The sequence below is a fragment of the Taurulus bubalis genome (genome assembly GCF_910589615.1).
Source record: "Taurulus bubalis genome assembly, chromosome: 4".
Classification (NCBI taxonomy): domain Eukaryota; kingdom Metazoa; phylum Chordata; class Actinopteri; order Perciformes; family Cottidae; genus Taurulus; species Taurulus bubalis.
The window spans coordinates 20,680,655-20,702,794 of record NC_136592.1 but is presented as its reverse complement, the minus strand read 5'-3'; the positions used below and the strand labels follow the sequence as shown (position 1 = coordinate 20,702,794).

At 40.7% G+C, this 22,140-nt stretch overlaps 1 protein-coding gene across 1 annotated transcript; it reads right to left on the bottom strand.

The window, feature by feature from the left end:
* Positions 1 to 480: 480 nt before the first annotated feature.
* LOC306735634 (RNA polymerase II elongation factor ELL2-like) lies at positions 481 to 21,719 on the bottom strand (the record flags this gene model as incomplete). The annotated part of the gene is made up of 12 exons (XM_079217129.1): positions 481 to 591; positions 936 to 980; positions 1,095 to 1,266; positions 1,643 to 1,694; positions 2,474 to 2,957; positions 3,517 to 3,631; positions 4,398 to 4,522; positions 5,848 to 6,092; positions 8,026 to 8,189; positions 9,413 to 9,540; positions 20,949 to 20,996; positions 21,582 to 21,719. The coding sequence occupies 12 exons, from the start codon at positions 21,717 to 21,719 to the stop codon at positions 481 to 483; spliced, it is 1,827 nt and encodes a 608-aa protein (XP_079073255.1).
* Positions 21,720 to 22,140: the final 421 nt, after the last annotated feature.

Genomic DNA, 22,140 nt, shown 5'->3' with positions numbered 1-22,140 from the left:
TTAAAGATTTTATTAAAAATCAAGTTTCAATATCTTGATGCAAATGCAGCAACGGCTTTAAAACTACTCTTGCTTCAAGAAAAATGCCTGAAACTTTGGAGGGACAAGTTGAATTATCTCACACCATTTATATAATAAGTAAACTTGAAATAAAAATGACTTCAAAATTTTCAGTTTTTTTTGCACTGGGCTGCTTCAATCGAGTATCATGAATGAGCCAACTTTGATATGGAATTTAAAATGACACTACATGTCTTTGAATCTATACAAATGGAAAGGAGAACACTGCCTCAAGCAATGTTTGACAACATGTGTCAAAAACAAAAGTGAATTAAAGTCATATTTTCTACCTCTTACATATTTTCATTAACATGGCTGACACTGAAACTGGTTTTAACAACCTCGCAAAAACCATTAGGACAAATTTGTTGCAAAGAAAAGCGTTCCATATAAAACAATCTGATAAAGGGAGAGCCGATGCTATGAGGAAGCCTGAGCGACATCATAGTCTATGATTAGCTGTTTGATGTAGGACAGTTTCTCATGGAGATATTCGCAGCGTTTCTTCTCTTCCCGGTAGCCTGGGAACTTCTATGGAGAGAAGAGAGAGAGAGAAATAAAAAAAATGCATGCAATGGGAAATTGCAGAATATATTTGAATACAATTGTCTAGTTTCAAAAGCATTTTAAAGTAGAGTCCATCTTGTGATGGGATCCCACCAGCCGCAACGCCAAATTGGAGCAGAGGGGTCAAGAAGGGGCCTTATAGCTGGGGGGCTCGTTTCCTTATGCAGTGCATATAGAGGCATGGCGTCAAATTGAGATTCTTAAACAGTAAGTTTAAATAGCATGCAAGTCTCTGAACATGTATTCCAGCACTGAAGTTACTGCATAAAACAACAAAATAACTTAAACCATTTACATGTCTAACCTACCTTTCGATACTTGTTGTACTTTTCTAGTATTTGGTCTTCCATTATCTAAATGATACAAAACACAATTGGAACATTACATAATTGCACTGCATAAAACAATACTATTGAAATGATTGCTGCATGCCATGTATCAGATCAGATCTGGTTGTAAATGTGCACCTTATATTCTTGTGTGGCAGGGGGCAAGCTTTTGATCTTTGATCCTAGCTGAACAAACATGTGAGTTATGGTGGCGATCCGGGAGTGGAGGTCTTTGTATTCATCATACTCTGCGCAGAAATCCTCCTGGTACCTCCCACGTTGCTCCAAACTCACGATAACGGCATATGTTCTACAAGAAGACACACAGACTATGACGTATACACCAATACTTTTTTTCCCCTTCTAAAAGAGGCCGTTCCCTCAAATGTTCTATATATGTAGGACCTCTTTATGACACAAGATGGCAGCATAAATATACAGATATACTGTGTGCGCCAAGTCCCATACTGACGAACTATTTAGTTTGCCAGAAGATTCAGTGCGTCTCAATACATATTCAATACATAGTTCAAATAAAAAATGTAAAATCTGTCTACTATCTTGTAACAAGACCAATCACTGTAACAATTCCTCTTGTATAACAAACAGTGAAAGATGGAATGATTAAGATTGTTACTATGCATGGTGAGTAACACAACATTATTTTAAAACATGTTTACACTCACAGCACATAATCCGGTTTCTCCTCAGAAGCCACAGCATTTGTGATGTCAGGATCTGGAATAAAAGCACAGGATAACGAAAATGGCATTCGCTCAAGTTGAGTCATTACAGTCATCTATATGACACTTTGTCATTGTCTGAATGTTAAGCAACATATTTTTGTTTTGCAAAACGCAGCATTAGAGTATGTGTGTGTGTGTGTGTGTGTGTGTGTGTGTGTGTGTGTGTGTGTGTGTGTGTGTGTGTGTGTGTGTGTCCGCTTCTGTGTACACTAGCTAAGAGCTTGTGGGTATCAGGAGACCTGTCAGCTTAGAGACGCAAAGCACTGCTCGGGCTGTTGTTGAGTCAATCAGCCACAGAGCACACTGAGGACCCAAGAGAATGGACTTAAGGGAGCCAGCACAGTCATGCTTATGAGATTATGCTGTATAAATTAAGCAGTGGGTTCTGTCAGACAAACGATCACTCAGAGAGACCCAACACAACTGGTCATCAGCTCACAGTCTGTGTGGTTAACATGCTATCTTGTAGGTAAGTATAGAGCAGAGACAACAGTGTTTTGGAGACTGCAATGAAACAGACTAACAGACTATTTTTGTCTGAATATTACATATTCAGACAAAAATAGTCAGAGGCAATTAAGTGATATCTCCGAACTTTCTCCAAGTCCGACCGCCACATGGAAGTAAAAACGTAGGAAAGAGTTGATCAAGTGTGGTTGAAATCCATCAACCCTCTTCATCGCCGTGTTGGCTTTCAGGACGTGATTAAACGGTAATATATGCTAATATCAGCACAAGTACAGTCGGCGTAAAAATAAATAAGGGGCTTACTGTCAAGTTTGTCCAGGCTCTGCTTGAGATCAGGACTCGTCTCTAACCATTCACTGCTCTTGTTGTCTTTTAACCTCTCCCGCTCCTTGTCTTTGTGCTTTTTAGATTTCTTCTTCCTGTGCTGGCTGTTGGCGAGCTGCTGGCGAGCGCAGTCAGAGTCCCCCTGTGGTGGCTGGGGGCTCCTTACTTTGGGTTCTTGATCTCCGCTCTCTGAGACAGGTGTGTCAGAGGTGCTAGACAGTTTGTGCATTACAGGAAAGCCATTGTGGCCCTCTGGTAAGCTGTTTTGGTTACCAGTATGGTTACTTGTCCGTTGAAACTCAGTCTTTGTGTGGAAACTGGAGTTGAGCATAGGAGCTGCAATGTCATGTCCTTTGTTGTTCAACAGTCCGTTTACTGTGGGCTGCTGTTGCAACTTCTGGTCCGCAGATCTTTGTCTCTTAACGGTTAGCCTTTCCAGTGAGTCAAAAGGCACGGGACGTTTCTATGAGTATGAAAAGACAAAAATAAACCTTAATATTTTCTTGCAAAAACCACAGAAACAACCCGCAACCTAGCTTGTGGAGCTGATGTCAAACTACTTACAAAATACCATTCACAGCCTTTACTACTTGACCTCAAATGTACGGTGTAAAAGTCAACAGTCACCAAAATCCAACAAGCCAAAAACTATCTTTAATATATACTTATTTACATATATGCATAATATACTTCAATTACAAACCGTATCATGAAAAAACACTGTTAGATGAAGTAAACATCTGTTTTTAACTTAACTATTTTGAGTTTGTCTGACAATATATATACATGGCTAGACGAATCAATAATGTGTCAGTATGTAGGACCAAATGGAGGAAAGCTTTGGTGTGTAATGCCAAGGTGAGGGAGGGAGGCGGTCAGAGAGAAACTTCTCCATCATTTCTATTGTGTGCTGTTGATATGATGGTTTCAGTTGAAAAACAATACATTTATTTAAACGAATACGAAAAAACTGATTGGTCACTTTCACACGTTTAAAGTTAAAGAATATAATGGCCATTTACCACTGCAGGGTTTTTTGCTGTGCTGTGATGTAGTGTTGTATCCTCTGAGGTCTTCACCATTGACACATTTGCTGGAAGATTCCTTGATTGGTGGCCGATGAGTGGCTGCAACTTCCTGTTAAACAGAAAGAAAGACAAAAGACAATTCACAGGTTAGACAAAAAAATATTATCAAAAATTCAACTTGAACTTGTGTCACTACAAAGTTATGCTGATTTACAAGAGAACTAATAAAATAGAGTATGAAAATGAAACATTTTCTTATTGCTGATTAGCACTTGTTCGAAGAAGATGTGGAGAAGAGAGGAAAAGATGACAGATAACTGGGGCCACTGCTTGCTTAGAGCTGTGAGATACTATTTTTATGTCTAATTAGGACTTTGTTAACAACAATCAACACAAAAACCTTCGAGATATATTGTAAAGTGAAGAGCCACTTGTATGTCCACCCTCACAGAAAAATAGTCTGTACAATGTAACGTAGATTTAATTATAATATATATCCATCCATTTTCAACCGCTTATCCGGGGTCGGGTCGCGGTGGCATACATACATATATACACACACACATATATATATATATACATATATATATTTCTTCTGTTTAAAAAGGAAAAAAGGCATTTGTTACTGATAAACTTCTGTAGCCATTTTACTACATTTCATGTAGCGTGTGTGTGTATATATATATATATATATATATATATATATATATATATATATATATATATATATATATATATATATATATATATATATATATATATATATATATATATATATATATATATATATATATATATATATATGTGTGTGTGTGTGTGTGTGTGTGTGTGTGTGTGTGTGTGTGTGTGTGTGTGTGTGTGTGTGTATGACTCACCTGGCCAGCAGCCTGCTGATCTGCTGCCTCTCCTCCTCGCTGTAGCCTGGCCAGTCCCTTTGCACATGCTTGTAGAAGTCATCCCTCAGCAGGTAGCTGCTGTCTTTGGAATTCACTTTTGCCACCTGAAATAAAATACCCCGTATGATGTTACTTTAAACTCCCATGAAAGCCTTTCATTTCTTTAAGCAATTGAATTTCTTAAAAAAAAAAACATTTAAAAAAACTATTGCTTTGATGTTATTTTAGATAATGTATATTAATGTCCTGGGATTTATGACAAATGACCAGTGATCTGTCAGAATCCCACCCAGAATAAAAAATTATGCATGGGCCAGTATCCAGTTTGAAGGTCTGTTTAAAACAAAATTCATGCGTAATATATTCCAGAGTGTATTTTGTCAACCACCACATTTGGGCTAGTTCCAAACTTGTGTTATCAGGATAAATCAACCACCACATTTATAGAAACTATGGTTATGTCTTTTTTTGTAAAAAAGGTACTACGAGGAACTTAAATTTTGTGTTGAATTTGTCGGCCCCTGTGGACAAAAGCGATAATTTGCGAGCACCAGATTGATTCCCTCTCGAAAACCATAATTTTACTGCAACAGGATCTGAAAGTCGGACCCGCTCAGTCCTGGTTCTCCGGTTCCTCCCTTCCCTCCAGTGGGCCCAGCAATATGGCCCTTATTTGATATAAGTGAGTAAAATATTAACACTGTCACTAACTGGAGTCCTGGACATACTGAAAGTGGCACATCCAACATTCCTGAAAAGCAAAACCCTTTTGAGATCCTGTTCCAAACTTAGAGTCTCAGGCTTTAACCTCCTCTCTAATCTCATCAGACTGACTTTCTCTGAGGACATTTATCTTTCTGGGGCCGCCTGACAGAGCGGCTCGCCCCACTGCAAACACAATCTCTGCAGAGACAATTACAGCATCGACCTAATTACACACATGCACGGACACGAAAACCACATGCAGGCGCACACACATCAACAAGCACAAGGGCAGTAAATACTCAGACAGACAGAAACCGAGACAGAGACAAACACACACACTTAAGAATTAAACAAAAATGTATACAGGAAAATAAAAAGAAGTAAACGTTTAGATCTCAAGTTCAATTAAAGCACAGCTGGCAAACTTTAGCACTCATTTTCTTTTTTTTAAATTGAAAGGCTGTTTTTAATGGTGTTAAAGGCATTTTACAATGTGTTAATGGTTGGCTGTAAAGCTGTACTATTTATATCCATCATATGTGTATGCAGTGTGAAAATGTTTAGGCCAACACAAGGCAACAGTGTCCACAATGATTTTAAGACGTGTACAGCACTGTTTGAATTCTACACTTCATAAATGTACAAAACCATGATGCGTAACCAATTTTGTGTTTAGATACAGTACAATATGTTTATATATTGTGCACAAGTTATTTCCGCTTACCTCCTCCAGTGTAGCACCCAGCTCGGCCTTGTCCTTTGGGCCGGCTCTTTCTCTCTCCAGCCACAGGAGCAGCTCTGGTTTCCTGTAGGGTTTGAGAGCTAAGAGGTGGATGATGCGCTCCCTCAAGGGCTTCTGGGTCGGCGTGGCCATGCCGCCGGTCTTCTTGTTGTTGGTGGACTGCTTATAGAAGTTGCTGTCTGATGCAGACAGAGGGGCGGGCCTCTTATGGACCTTGACACATTTAGCTGAATACAAAAGAGAGAGATAGAGAGAACAAGACGTATAAGCGATATTCAGTCATACAGGGTACATCTTAAGTTGTATTTGTATTGCATTGCCCCCAAAACTGTTTAAAATTATTTGCATTTTACATCCAAAACAATTCTTCGAGTTCAAATGTGTCACAAGACATCTAATCTTAGGAATTTTCTGACATTTAGAGAGTTAACTCAAGCTAATTAGAAGTGATGTGTAAGCCCTGAGCAAGGAAACTCTACAACAGGATTTCAGTGAAATGTGTCATGCAAGCTTAAAAAAATAAAGCATTTCACATTTTTAAAACAAAAGCAGACAAGAGTTAAAGACAATCAGATTTTACAATTCACACCATTGCTTTTACCTGTGAAACGTTTGAACATATACTCGCTGGTTTTAACAATGGGTTGACTTGACTAATGGGGCGACATTCATTAAATATCCTCTGCTAACCTTTAACTTAGCTCACATGTACATGTTGGCCTGCAGCTATTTGTCATCAGATGTTAACACCCCATTGATCATTGCTTACGTCGATGCTCCAGTCTGATGGGGCAGTGAAAGCTTTCTCTCTCTCTCTCTCTCTCTCCCTGTGCTAATCCCATTACAGGTTAATCTGCACTTTGAAGGTCAGAGTGGGGCAAAATTATATGAAAAGAGCGCTTTCCTTTCAACCACAAAAGTATGTCCTACACGACCATTACACTACTAGCAGCCATTAATCCTGATAAAAATACACAGAAGTATGTGCTAATTATGGTGTGGGACGTATGGAGCATTCGATGGATGCTTGCTGTATATGTTTTGGCATGGCTGATGATACGCAGTGTTCATGAGTACCTCCTCAGGCTGAAATTCAAATGTAGGGTGCAGTAATTAAATGTTTCCCTACGGCCATATATATTGCCAAGTCATCTTTGCCTGATGTTACACAATCGACACAGTCTAAATTTGGTCTCAACCACCAGAGTTTAAACTTCGCTGGAGCTCCAGCACTGACACAGGGGTCCAGAATCAAGCCAAAAAGCTTTATTACATAACAATGGCAAAGGTTGGGAAAGAGAACAAAAGAGAAAGAAAGGAAGGAAGGAAGGAAAGTAGCTTCCCAGTTCATGTTTCTTCTCATAATATTAATATGTTGGAAGGTATAATTAAAGTCTAGGTCACAGCAACACTTTGTCAAACGCTACATGAAATGTGAATTTCTGCCATTCAGTTTATTGGCAAACCTTTAGGTAACTTTTTCTTTTCTTTCTTTTTTCACAAGAGGCTTCTACAACATTTTGCTATAACAGTGAGACATTTATATACAATAATTAAGTTGTTGCAAAATAAATAAACTAGTTACAGCCCTATGGAGCTTTGTAGGCCAATTTTTCCACAGCAGAAACAGGAAGAACCTGGCTTTGAATCTTTGAATTGGCCTTCTGCCTCTGAAATGACGGTTAAAAACAGATGCTAACTTTGACCACTACAAAACGAGAACACTCTTTTCAAAGCCAGATGTAGAGATGACTCTAGAGACTAAATACGACTTAACAACAACCTGACAAAAAAAAAAGCCAAATATTTTACAAAATAAATAAAAGAGAGGAGAGCTAGCTTTTAGTCTTATTTCTATAACCTAAAATGCAGCCTGCACATCTGGTTTCATTACACATCAAAATAGGAAAATATCTGGTTTCCAGCTTAAAGCAATGAACACAGCATTATTTTCTCATGTGAGGCATACATTCCCATTGCTTTTATTGGTGCTGTTATATTTCTATTTTTGTTTTTTTATGACATCATTGAATCCACATTTCATTTGCTGATCCTTCTCCAAACTTGGAGCTGTTTGGCCTCCCCCCCATGAAAACCTGCAGATGTGTCATCCTATGTGCCTCTGCTTTTACTTCTCAGAGACCTCTGGTCTATTCTTACTTGGATGTGTGGCTCCGGGTTTGATCTCAATGGCTGAGCGGCTCCAGCTGTCCTTCTCCACCTGAGACATCCTCTCACGGGTCATCTGGTAGGAGTCGTCGGTGGCGCACACTGTGATCTTGTCCTGGATGATGCCTTGACCTTCCAGCTGCTCGCGGCCGTCACTGCAAAACAAAAACAAAGAGCCATTGAACTGCAGGGCTTTCTGCTCGCTGTACAGTAAATACTGTAAAGGCATAGGTCTATAAACTTAATCTTAGGGCAGCATACCAACATGGACGCCATGCAGAATAAAGTGGCTTTGTGGTGAGAGCTGGCTCAGACAGGCCTATGGTTACTGTATGTTATGTCACACACTAGATATAGCTCTGCAGTCCGCTGCATGTGAGAAAGCCACGTATCCTGGTTCAAAGCAGGATAGAGCCTGTGGAAAACCACCAGGATTAGTTTGGCTCCTGCCAGCACACTTGCAAAACAAAAATCGTCTTGGACAAAAGTAAAAAAAGTTTAATCCATGAACCTGGTCTGCATTAATGCAGTCAATAAATCAAAGACTTACTATGATGCAAAGCTTTTTTTCCCCATGTTTAAAAAACAAGAGCCTTTTCCCCCTCATCCCATATTCACAAGAATAAACAGGACTGACCAGTGATGATTTCTCTTTCTCCTCTACCTATCAAAACTAATGTGAGGGCAGAGAGAGCAGAATCACTGTTACGTTGTTTGTCTTGGCTCCAGATGCTGACTGGAGCCACAGCTTTGAGTTCAGCCCACAGCTAGCCATCTGGCAGCAGGAGGCAGCAGCAGAGCATAACTCTCAGTTTCCAGGCATATCCACTCCATAAACAAGGCATCACAGGTCTCAGTAATGAGAGGGTCAGCCCAGAAATATACAGGACATTTAAATTGCCCCATCCTGTGTACAGCAAGCAGTGAGCTAACTGTCTCTCTTGATGCCCTCAGAGACGTGGACACAGAGAGCGGAAAGACTGACAACTTATGAGGATGACAACAAGATACCGTCAAGTAGATCCGTTCAAACACAGACATCTAAAATTGTTGTAACCGATAGATCTGGAACATTAGCTAATTAAACTTTGCTTAATTAATTGTGTTTGTGTATATATATATATATATATATATATATATATATATATATATATATATATATATATATATATATATATATATATATATATATATATATATATATATATATATACATACACGAGAACACATTTTTATTGGAGCTTAAGAAAGGACCGTGAATCAGGATAAAAGTAGGGTAATGTTTTCAGGGGAAAAAACCCAATAGTGCTTGATTTACACTTTAATGCATGAACATACAGTAGGTGAAAAAACAACTTTCAGTTGATTTACTCCATACCTTGAAACAAATTGATGGATGCAGTCAAAGCTGGCTTGAGGTTGGTCTTTGCTGTCGCTGGATAAGTAGAAGGAAAAGACGCGAAGAGCAGTTGATGACTCTGGTGTGGGAGCTGGGATCTTGATGTACTACGCAGAAGAACAGAAGAAAATCAAGTTTTACTGAAAAAAAACTTCCAGACAGATGATTGGCAAAATGTTGCAAAAGCAAATAAACAAAATACACACAAAACAAAGTACCCTGTGTGCCAGTTCTTCCTTTCTGTTTTTATAAGGCTTTTTGTTTGTATAAACAGGTTATTTGTACGTGTCCATAATAACACACAACAGAAAAAAAGAAAATGATACTAGTCAGTTATGTTTTCTTAAGACATCTCAAGTTCATGCATCTTTCGTTATCATTTAAATTGTCAACTTTTTGTTGGAGAACGCAATCATCTACTCAGCAGAATTTCAGAGACACACTTTGCTGCCAAATCCATTGCAGCCAAGAGCACAGGGCCATCCAAACACAAGGTTTATGCAATCAACAAAAATGCCTAATCTTTTTTTTTCTTACAATTTAACAGCCCACTGCAAAGACTAGACACTGACACATGTAGCTAAAACCTTCTAAATACATAGTTCATCCAAAAAGTATACTACCTTTAAAAGCCCGCTACTATATACTAGATGTTGCACTGTTAAATGGAACACACTGACATATCAGAAGATCAGCTAACAATAAACACAGCTTGTAAAACAAAAACATAACATGGCCATTGAAATTTAGCAAATGTATCTTCTTGGGAGCATGAATGTACTCAACAAATGCAATGGCAGTTAGTCGAGTAGATTATGGGATAGATCGTGTGCTGATCGTATTTTCACATTAGTTTCCAAAAAGGAAAGGATTCATGTATGTCCTTCTACTGAGGCATGTGAATATCCACAGACAGATTCATGAGCATTATGACACAAAACCAAGCACAGAACGATATGTTGGGAAAAGCGTACTGAATTCAGATGACATGCATGCAAGTCTTCCTTCAGAGAACCGGAAGAAAGGACACGCATGACCTGATAATCGTTACTGGAGACAATCTGCGAGATAATGAGAGCTGGTAAACATGTAGTACAGCAGTTGGACTACAAAGTACTTTGTTTACAATGGATGATCAGTTTGGAAACATTACAATGACATAAAATGTCGTATATGCCTTTGGGAAACACTAATGGCAATCCACCACTTACGCATTTGCACATGCAAGTCTGCGTAGAGATGTGATGAAAACAAGATGTGCCCCCCACACACACACACGATCTAGAGTGAGACTTTGTGCCGCTCTGTAACTTTAAATAAATCTCCTTGGGTAAACAATGTTTTTAAGAGTCCGCTCCACTGAGGCATCCATGAGATCTCCTGGCAGACTCAGTGGAGCGCAGCAGAGCCAGGGCTGCAACCTCCAGGGCAGACAAATGCGCGCACACACGCACACGCACACGCACACACACACACACACACACACAGAAAAATGAGGATCAGAAAAAGAAAAAAAAGAATCCACACTCATTCGACCACTGAGAAAGATGTAATTGCATGTTTGTGGGGGCAGAATTCAGAAATACTTCTCTACTTCACTGGTATTTCCATTTAGCTCTATGGGAACTGTTCAGCACTACACTACATGAGTTGTAGGGCACATGAGTGAGAGTGGGGGATAAATGGCTACAGAGAGATACTCCAGTGAGTCAGTACCTTCAGTAAATATAGTAAGTTAAACCTTAGAGTGAAAGGTCTGTGTGCAGAGGAGATCCACACTGTCATCACAAGTATTCTTCACTGCCTCCTAACTGCGTCGGCCAGGTCAGCAGTTATCCAGCAATCCCATATCCCGCTTCAGGCAGCTGTGCCATCTTTTTCGGGGGGTGGGAAGCAGCTTTAAGCGTAAAGTTATCCTGCGGGATTTCCTTTACTTTCTACGCCTGTGTCCCTCTCATGAGGCCAACCCACTCAGTCAACCATGTCCACCCGCGTGTGTGTGTGACACTGGCATCCACAGAAGCTACAGGGGGGGCCAGTATGACCTCAAATGTATGGTATACAGTTTACAGTGTGTTTGAATATATATATATATATATATATATATATATATATATATATATATATTAGTGTAATGTTCTCTAACAAAAGGTTTGCTAGCATGTTTGCCATATCCAATCAAATATTTTGGTGCTGCGTTTATAGGTTATTCCTGCTGCCCCAAAATAGTAGGTAAATCGTCCAGTAAACTGGTTATAACTAAGTATTTTAAAAGGCTGTGCACTCAATCTGAACTAATAATTTAGTGAATGCTGCGCAGCCCACATTCAGCAGGGTGGCCCTTTGCTCTTGTGCTGTCCTTAAAAGTCCCATCAGATGTTTTGATGCAAGTGTGCAACAAAGCAACAGAGACGTTGGCTCTCCTCTCTTATCAGTGCGCTGCACATGTCTTTACACGCAGGCTTTCACCACAGGAATTCATACTCACTACTCACTATATGGCTGAGCTCTGACAGCTCTGAAAGATGCAGACCAGCTTGTTTGTAGCATGTGTGACATTACTTTTGATCGAATGAGCTTGAGATTATGTAATATTTGCCTGTGTATCCCATCAATGATGCCAATAAAGCTTCAAGGCTAATGTCTCATTGTTTGTAAAAGACGGAGGTCAGAAAACATGCTGTAAACACAGTGGAGAGCTAGTCGGAGGGATTATTTCTCTCCATGAGACAGTTTTGTTAGAATTTCACAAGATGATAAAAGTACTTAATGACCACTTAGCCATTAACTACACAGTAATGGAGTTTAAAGCCTTGTTATTTCAACATCCAAGGTGCTACAGATAAAGATGGTGACACATGCATGGACACACACCTCAAACATTATTTATATATATTTATTTTTTTAACCCACATTATATACACAAGTATATGTGTGTATATATACATACAATTAAAATAAAAAAATCTGGTAGCTCCATGCACCTATCTAATGGAACTCACTAGACGAACCCACCCTAATCCAAGTTAAACTAACCTAAAAGAGAAGAAACAAGGCTTAGGTCAATGTCTACGTTGCTGTTGTACTGAGAAAGTACAATTTCCTAAATACAAAAGGTTCACTGTCTCCCTAGTAAATGCTGCTCATGTGGATTCCTTGAAACAGCCCAGGCAGATGGTGAAGAGTCTTGTTGCTTGTTTTGAATTCCACTCCCAGTGAAATGAATGCAACTTTCAAGTGTGATTAGCATTTACTGGGAGTTATTGGTGCGTTGAAAGGTTAAGTATGGCGGATTGCCAATGGGAGCCAATCTGTAAGAGGAACTAACACAGTTGAAAGTTTTCGTCAGAGCGGGACACCAGGGAGTTCACACATCCATATTTGAGGATGCCTGGAAGAGCTGCAGATGAAAAGCACTTCTAGGGGAACATTAAGTGTTTTACATAAGTTATAAATTAATTTTTGATACAAAGTCAGTTCAGTCAGTGTGGAGATCATCCTCCAATCGTCTCCACAGTAACAACAATTAATAATGTATGGACACTGTGTTCACTGAAATGTGCTGTGTGCCATCACAGGATTTCAGCTGTTGCAAATGCCCAGTCATGCATTGCACCCTGGAGCGCTGGCTGGCATTAATCCAGTGGTGGCTGCTCGTATGACCTCTGCATGCAGACTTAAAGACCCCCGCTATGCAAACTACAACAAGCACTCTCGTTCCCAGACGCTGGGGCCCGCATCAATGCCTGGTGCATTCTCCTGAGAGGCACACATGGCAATTCAAACACAGAGAGGCGCTCTTACAAAAGGACTTAAAAGTATTCAACTGACCATGAATAATGAAATATTTATTGTCTTCCTTTCAAGTTAAATATTCAGGGAATCTGTGGCTTGCTCCGGATCTTTGCGATCCTTGAATGAAGCGAAAGAAAACTGAAGCAACAGAACAGGCACTAATAAAGTTACCAAGATGGCAAAAACACTTGCTGGGCAGGGTTCAGGCATTAGAAGTGAATATAAATATTGCCCTACACTTGGGAGTGATTTATGACCTCAGTCATTCTCAGTGACCCTGAAAGGCCAAAAGGCAAAGAGGCAAACCTAGAAAAGTGTGTTTCAACATACAATGCATTTGTTGAACCCAAATCAAAAGACCCTGGTGCCAACTAACTTCACATGTTCACCCCCAGACAAGCCAGTCTTAACCCAAAACCTGCCGCTATCACTCTTAACATTTCCCATTCTCATTCTAATTATCAAAGCTCGGACAGTCTCCCCCCTGGTTGATCTGTCTTCATTATTTCCTCTTCTGCCTCAGTCACCAGAAAATTTCAAAACTTTCCCATTTTTGTTCAGTGCCATCAATCTCTCTGAGGCATTACTCTTGGCGTATGCCTTTGTGTCCATCTGTTTTCTCCCTCTCCAAGCTTCACTTTTTTTTGTTGCTTGAATTCAGCTGTTTAGTTGTTTCTGAGTGTCTGCTCTAAAATTCTAAAACTTGAAAGCAGTCCGTCAAAAGAAAATTATTTGAAGGCTTATTCTTTATGTACATACAAATTCAAGCAAATCAAATAGATTAAATGAGATGTAACCGTTTCACAGGTGTGACCAAGCTTGAAGGAGAGAGATGTCAATCAATCAAACCCTCCAATTCGCCTCATTAAGTTAAGTCTATACTGAACTGAACAGGACACTCCCTCCATTTCACACACGCATAAATCAGCACACATGCATTACCTTGAGCCTCCAACAATTTTTGGTAATGCTTAATTAATCCTGTTGGAAAAGAGGGACACGTGAAGAAATCTAAACTTTTCACCCCACCAGCTTATGTAAGAGAACGTAGCAGCAGCTTCAGGTTTGGTATCTTGTTACCTGCAGTTCTGAATGGCACCTCTATGCATAAACCAGAAATACTAGTATGTACAGTGCTATCTGTGATTGTGGGTTTTACACTTTATTCTGTAATTGTGTGTCTGCATGTGGGTGTGCGTCATTGCATTTCTAAAATAAGTCTGTGGTATTCATCTTAAAGTAATGGTTCCATGACGTCTAATATAATAAAAGCACTAGAAAGCAACCAAAACATACCACAAGACTGACAAACAATCACTTAATTGGGTCGTCATAACCACAGGGTTGGCGGTTTGATCCCTGGCTCGTACTGTCCGCATGTCATTTAGCGAGACACTGAACCCTGAGTTCACAGCAGAATTTCAAATTTCATGTATGTACCCGTGTATGTGACTGTTGGAGTTAATGGTTAACTTGGTTATGGTAACGTACATTTATAACACCTTTTTTCAAAAAATCTGTGTACTTGACAGTTGCAATAATCAGAGCATCCCCTTAAAATGCAGTGTTTCCCCTACCATTAAATAAGGGGGCCCCCCTCAAGACACCCTCTGCCCCCCTGTAATTTTCTCTATCGCGCCAGATCACAACATAAGTCATTTAAGGTTCCCTTTCCTATAGAAAAGGTCTACACCTTGTTCTGTTATTAAACAAACTAAATGGCATTATGTTATTATTGCACTGAACACACTCCCACCAGCGGACAGAGAGCATAGAAAAATATGTCGCGTGAAAAGCAGACAGCTATATCTGCGTTTTAAATGCTCCCAGGGTGAAGATGGCAACACTCGCTCTCCTGCGCACCAGGGTAGCTCTCCTGAACCCGGAGTAGCTCTCCTGCTCCAAGTGAAACGAGCCAAAGTGCTCGTGTCTTGTACCAAACAATGAGCCTGCTGGCTTCACATAAATAAATAAATGGCCTTCCTAAAATAATGACCCAAGTCATTTTTTTCAGAAAACACAAAAAAAAAATTACCAAATGTAATAGGGGTGCACAAGCTGCCTCTAGACACTGCACAACAGGCATACTGTAATACCTGTCAAATGATGTTATGATTACTAATATTATGTTTGAGTGAGGTATTCATTGACAAAAATGCTCGCAAAAATGCAAACTAAATTGCTAGCTTAAATGCTAGCTTCAAAATGCCATCTTGAAAAGCTTGTAAAATTGCAGGGCTCTCAAGTGTCACGCATTGAGCGTGACTGTCACGCATTTCGGTCTTAAGTCACGCCCTCCCGCCACACATCGTATTTCTCACGCTGAAAAAAAACTCTAGGCTATTTAATGTGCCGCAGCGCGCAAACATGACCTGGTCACGCTGCCCTCACCATGGAAGAATCAAGCACGTCTCCCCCGAATCCCCTGCCAATCAATAAAAAGAGATGGGCGACACGAATAGCCAATCAGAAAAACGTATCTGTTGTATCTGGGTGAAATGTAATCCCGGCCGTGCCTCCGCCCCCCCGTGTGATTGTTCTAAGTGATTGCAATATTTTATTTGTTGGTCTGATGGAGCAATCTGGTTTACTTGAAAGTGATTGCAATTTTCTTTATTATTATTATTATTATTATTATTATTATTATTATTATTATTATTTCTATTATTTATAAAAGCACAGATGCTTTAAGTGTTTGTGTCGTTGTTGTCGCCCCCGCCCCCTAAAATCTGTAAACCTAGGGGAAACACTGAAATGGTTCAAGTCTAATTATTAGTTTGCATAAACACACACTAATGCTGCATTTTGACTTAATGGTACAGCCCTACTCGCGTGGAAGATTATGTCAGGGTAGTTTCACATGAAGTCGCTATGAGATCATATGAATCAGCTAGGAATCCCACAGAGTACCATCTGCAGTAGAAAGCTGAAACATGCAGTGGAAAGTGAGCGCCGATAATAGTCAGTCTTAACATTTAGTTTAAAACATAATTTCATATTACATTTATTTGTATTATGATGATTGTCCCCTAATCGTTACTCTTCTGGTCTTTTTAAAATGTTTTAATAAGCAGCTGAAGTTTTCAAACAATAAAAGTAAAGACAGTCAGTATGTGTGGCGACAGTATCTTAGAGTCCCTGTTCACTCTTTACTGTCATAAATGTCTTCACACATTGAAGACGCAGGACGGGAGTGGCTCATTTTCATGACTTTATCAAACTATAAAGTCGATTGAACAAAAACTGTGAGAGACTGTTGTCGGTGCACAGGGCTTATGTTTCCTGCTAGCTTTTGGTTGAATGTGGGGTCTGGGTGTAGATCTCATGCAGGCTATTGTTTCCACATCCTCTGCAGCCTGAGTAATGGCCTTCTGAAAACAGGCCGTCTTTTGTTCTGGCCTCCTCGGCTCCAGAGTGGGATGCCATGGCACTGCTTCCCCTTTCTGGTTGATAGGAGGAGAGGGAGGAGGTGCAGGAGGAGGGAGTGAAACCTGTCGCCACCACCGCTGTCTGCTATCAGCAGGAGGCAAGTCACTCTGGCCCCGCTGCTAATGCAAACCGTGTGCGTGTGTGTGTGTGTGTGTGTGAGCAAAGAGAGGCTCAGCTCCAGCTCCTCTCACCAGGGTCTAATCAGCATTACTGCCACTCATAAGGCTGAGGAGGAAGGCCAAAGTCTAGCCATCAGCCAACAATCTCCACCACTGGCTTACAGACACACAAGGACAGAGACAAACGCATACATACACTCAGACAGCCAGCCAGCCACCATCCTCATCCTCACTAAACAAAACTTCTCATCATCTCATCACAAACAAAAGAGACAAATCGTTCCCAGGGCCACAAGTTGACACATGCCATTTAAGAAGAGTCCCCTCCCCAATGGAGGGCAGCCATACAAAACACAATGTGTGTCTGTGTCTCCGGCCCCCCGAGTGGAGGAGCAAGGGACGGGGGGCAGCAGAGAAGGACATACAAAGAGAGAAACTAGAGATTTTGCGTGCTTTCGTGTGCGTTTATGATCCCACAGTCAATTAGTCAATGCTTGGAGCTACGCAGTGTCTTCTCCCTAGCTGAGTTCCACATGCTGGCACTTGGTGATTAATGTGGCTGCCTTTAGTGGGAAACAGTGCATGTAATCAAGCCCCAGCCTGTAATCGCCTTCCATTCCTTTTCATTTGCAATTTCACAGAAGGACAGAGCTACTGCCAGAGCTGCAAGCTCCAGTATTTGGGGGAGAGGAGGTTGGGCATGAATGAGGAGGGGTGAAAAGGAAGGGTGCTGTGCCACAAGCATCCCCCGAGGTTCCCCCCTACAATGCCAAAACCGATAAGTCTCTGGCAGGTGCTACTGGGCCAAACAAATTGTAGGTCACTGTTTTTGACAAAAGCTCCTCCTTCTGTCATCCCAAGCTAGGTGGGTTCTTCCAGAGAACGCTCTGTTTGCACACATGCAGGATCATACCATGAAACGTGTGTGTGTGTGTGTGTGTGTGTGTGTGTGTGTGTGTGTGTGTGTGTGTGTGGGCAAGTGCCCTTTTATGCCTCATTAGCTCAGTGTCACAGGACACGTTCCTCCATATCTTCAAGCTGCTTAATCGGCCAGAGAGCGCATCTTTCGAGAGCTGGCGCTGCTGGATCTCAGAGGACCACTTGAACGAGCCTTGTCTCAAAATTCACGAAAAGAAATATGTAATCCGGCCGGTATAGAAGATTTTCATTCTTGTTTTTTTTTTAGAGAAAGTAGCAAGCTATAACCACCAGTGTTTAAAACATCCTAATCACTTGACAATTCCTCCCTTTGTTGGCACACACTGATTAACGAGATCTGAGAGAAAACAACACACACTTATGTGGCATACACAACCTATACAGTACTGAAGAGATCACTGAAAGCTCATTTGCAATGTGAAAAAAGTCTCAATTGCCCTACATTTGATCCATGTGTTAAGTACCTTCATTTTATGTGTCAAGATGATTTATGCATAGAGAAGCTTTTTACAGAGCATTATATTGCAGTAATGTAGAGAATAGTCCAATTTCCATACCTATGTCTTTTTTAGCGCTTACTGCGATGGAAGCAAAAGTATTACCCCCCACCCGCAGATGCCAGATTCAAGTCGAGACTTCAAACTTTGGTCATGGGTAAATAACTGAATGTTTACGGTGGAAGATGTTTGCAGTGCTCTCCATTTTAGTCTCTACTCCATTAGAGCCACAGCAGGGTAGTTTCTATTATGTTGGCACAAACAAACCCTGAGGGCAGGCCACAACACATCTGGGCTGACTATACTCGATTCAATTTGGGTGATCCAAAGAGGTTGACAACACACAGCCTGCATTCCCCCGCTCATTGTTATTCAAATCAGAGGAGACAACACACAATCAGAGGGGGACTCTGGGGATCTCAGCATAAACAGTGTAAACACACACAAAATACACTCAAATGCAGACAGACACTCATAGAAAAGCAAGTGCCAACGATTCCTTCTCTCTTTCATACACATGGGCAAACCACACACACACACACACACACACACACACACACACACACACACACACACAGTCCTTGGGGGATCCACTTTGGGACTACTGCACAATGGGCAGAGCAGGCAGGACAGGAAAAAGGGGAGGTGGGACATGAATAAATCATGCCTTTAGACCACACAGGACACAGCATAAACACACACACATAAAAAAAAATACCCGCCACACCCACGAGATAACAAACGAATGCAAGCATTTTACGCATAGAAATGCATGCATATGCACAGCATGCAGTATGTCCCTCACACGCACCACACTCACCACTTAGGCATACCAGATGTGCTCTCTCTCTCTTTCAATACAAGCACAGAGAAAAAGTGGGACTCCAACCTGGGAATGGGCCAGGAAAATTAGCAGGGCAGAGTTCATGTCATCTGCCGAGCAATTACTGCAGCAAAATTTTGCCAGGCACACACACACACACACACACACACACACACACACACACACACACACACACACACACACACACACACACACACACACACACACACACACACACACACACACACGTGAGTCAGACTGACAGGGAAAGCTAATGCAAACTGAAGTCATAATGCCTCACGCTGTAATCAAGAGCATTATGCCTCCTATAATTACCTCTTAACATTCATTTGGCTAATAACTTTAGCTCTTAGTGCCACATACTGGGAGCGGTTTGTGAAAAAGCAGTGGTGCAAAGATGGACTGTCATGGTTTAAAACCTCAGATACAGGCCTCCGGTCTCCAAACAGGTTTTGAGTCAGTATCTAAAACAGCACTGCTATATTTGACTAGCTCACGAGTCTCATCCTAGTTGAGAACCATATAATCTGTTTATTGTTTCTGTTAGTTGGCATTTCACTGAGGACAAAGCCAGTAACCTACTAAAGTAAACTATATTGATGAGTGTCCATTCAAACACGCTTCATTTTGCAGGTACATTAGTTTCTCAGATAAAATGAGTCTGAATCCATTCATACAGTCATGTTTGATGGCAGACTAGTTCTTGAAACAATCGGTGAAGCTGTGGATTGATTTGCAGCTTTTCTCCTAATTTTATGCCACACATATTCCTGTTGAGGCCTTGAGCCTTTGCAATTGGGATCTACAGAGCCAGAAAAAAAATAAAAAAATAAAACAGCAGCTGACCAACTGACCTCTAACCTCCCAACACCCCGAGCAGGGAACATTTCTCAAGCAGACAGTCCTGTGGCATTGTGGCAGTTTATGCAGGAACACTTGTTTTAGTTAAGGCTAACTTTTAAACCTCAAAGCATAAAATTCAGCCCAAGTATACAAGTAACACACACTCCAAGACTACGCACACACTTACAGGTTTAATCCAGTCTGTTAAACACACAAGCCCCCCTCACAAAACTCACCACCACTCAGTTCCTCTTGTCGTGACAGGAAGGGGGTTGCAACTCTTTCCAACCAACCCATGCAATTAGAATTTACTTTAAAGTAAAGTATTCCCCAAGGACACAGCTGCTCCTGACTTTAGTCAAAACACACATTCAGGCCAGATACGGCAGATTATGATTCAGTTTCAAGAGCATCGCTGATGCATGAGTGTCTAAGTGCAACATGCAGTGAGTACAGACTCATTTAAATGTTTATTTCCCCAAATGAGAACAATGTGGTGCACACAAGTTATTCTCTGTCACTGAAGGCTCCACATTTGATTTGTGATAACTCCTTTCTCTACTGCAGACTCTGCCAGTGTGTGCATGAGATATATATATATATATATATATATATATATATATATATATATATATATATATATATATATATATATATATATTTTGATCTAACAAAGCCTCTCCACAGTCACCAGTCTGACGCAGTAACCTGCATGCCTCCTATCTGTTGGGGACGTCCCAGCTATAAGCTCCCATCTGAGCGCTCCCACTAATGCAGTATGGTGGGACGCGTGAGTCAACAGCCATGGGTGATAAACGAAAGCTTCTTTGAGTTGGTAGAATTAAAGAAATGATTTGGCATATGCTCTTGTCTTAACTTAATGGCATGGTGATATGTTGCCTTCTTAACAAACCCATCAATGTAATCAACTGGGCTAAAGCCTTGGTGTGTGCTGATGAATATCCCTTGGTTTATAAAAACGTATTGCTAGGTTGGATTTAACAACATAACACTAAACTTTTAAAAGAGTAAAAAAAACAACAACTTACCCCTTGGTTTCCTTTGAAACAAATAGATGGCTCACTTGGTAAAGACATCTGAGGTGAGAGAAAGACAGAAGCATTTATTGTGACTTAGTTGCAGGCATTAACACAGTTCTGTAATCTAAATTAGTCCAGATAACAAAAATGACGCTGTAATGCGTTTAAACGTAAGTTACACAATCAATGATGCCTGTGTGCTGTTAATGGTATCCACTGGAGCTAATTATGAGACTAGCCTACTTGTCAATTAATTTGGCAGACTGCAGGCTCTCTGCTTTACTTTGAAGCACAAGGAAAGGTTTCCCAGCAAACAGCTGATGGGCTCCTCTTTCCCGACAGTCACAGGGTTCAGTCGTGTTATGCTACTCGGCGATGTAGCCAATTGATTCAGAGGTGACTGTAAACTAGTTGAAGCGACTCTCATTTATTTATTTATAGACTGCTAAAAAAGAAGAAGAAGAAAACAATAAGCTATATATATATATAAAAAAAGTAAAAAACAAAAATGCGACAGTGAGACAACTCTAAAAAACACAAATAAGCTCAGCCGACAACTTTAACAAGAGTAAAATCATCTCACACAGGCACGCGCACAAACAAACATACACGCGCACACACAAACACCCGAGGTGAAGGTACCTTGAGTTTTTGGTAAGCCTCCAGCGCTCTGATAGCCGTGTCCGTGAGCTTGACATGGTACAGCGTCCTGTTGGGGCTGTTTTTGTTATTTTTTCCACAGGAGAGCCCGTAGTGGTGCTCCTGCCTGAGCGAAGCCATCGCTGGCTTTTCTCTCTGCCCTGCAATTAAAGCTGCTTTCCTCTCTCGGCTCAACACTCTCCCTGCAACGTCACGCGGTGGGCGGAGCCACGGCGACAGCGGCACAGCACAGCAGACTACACACTGCATGTCTACATGGCATTTACTGCCAATGTAATATCTAAAGAATTATTTCTTTCTCTAAAAAAAACTAAAAAACAGCAAAAATAGCTTAATTCCGTCGATCTCCATATCTGTTTTTTGGTTTGTCCTATGACAAATCATTTGGAGGATTATTGTATAGGATTTACATCTTCCTTTTTTTCATGTAAGATCTGCCTGCCCCATTATTTTTTCGAATACAAACAATGGGACAAAAGATGACAAAGTATTTTGTGAAAGGGTTGATGACAAACCCGATTCTTCTGATCTCTAAGGAGCA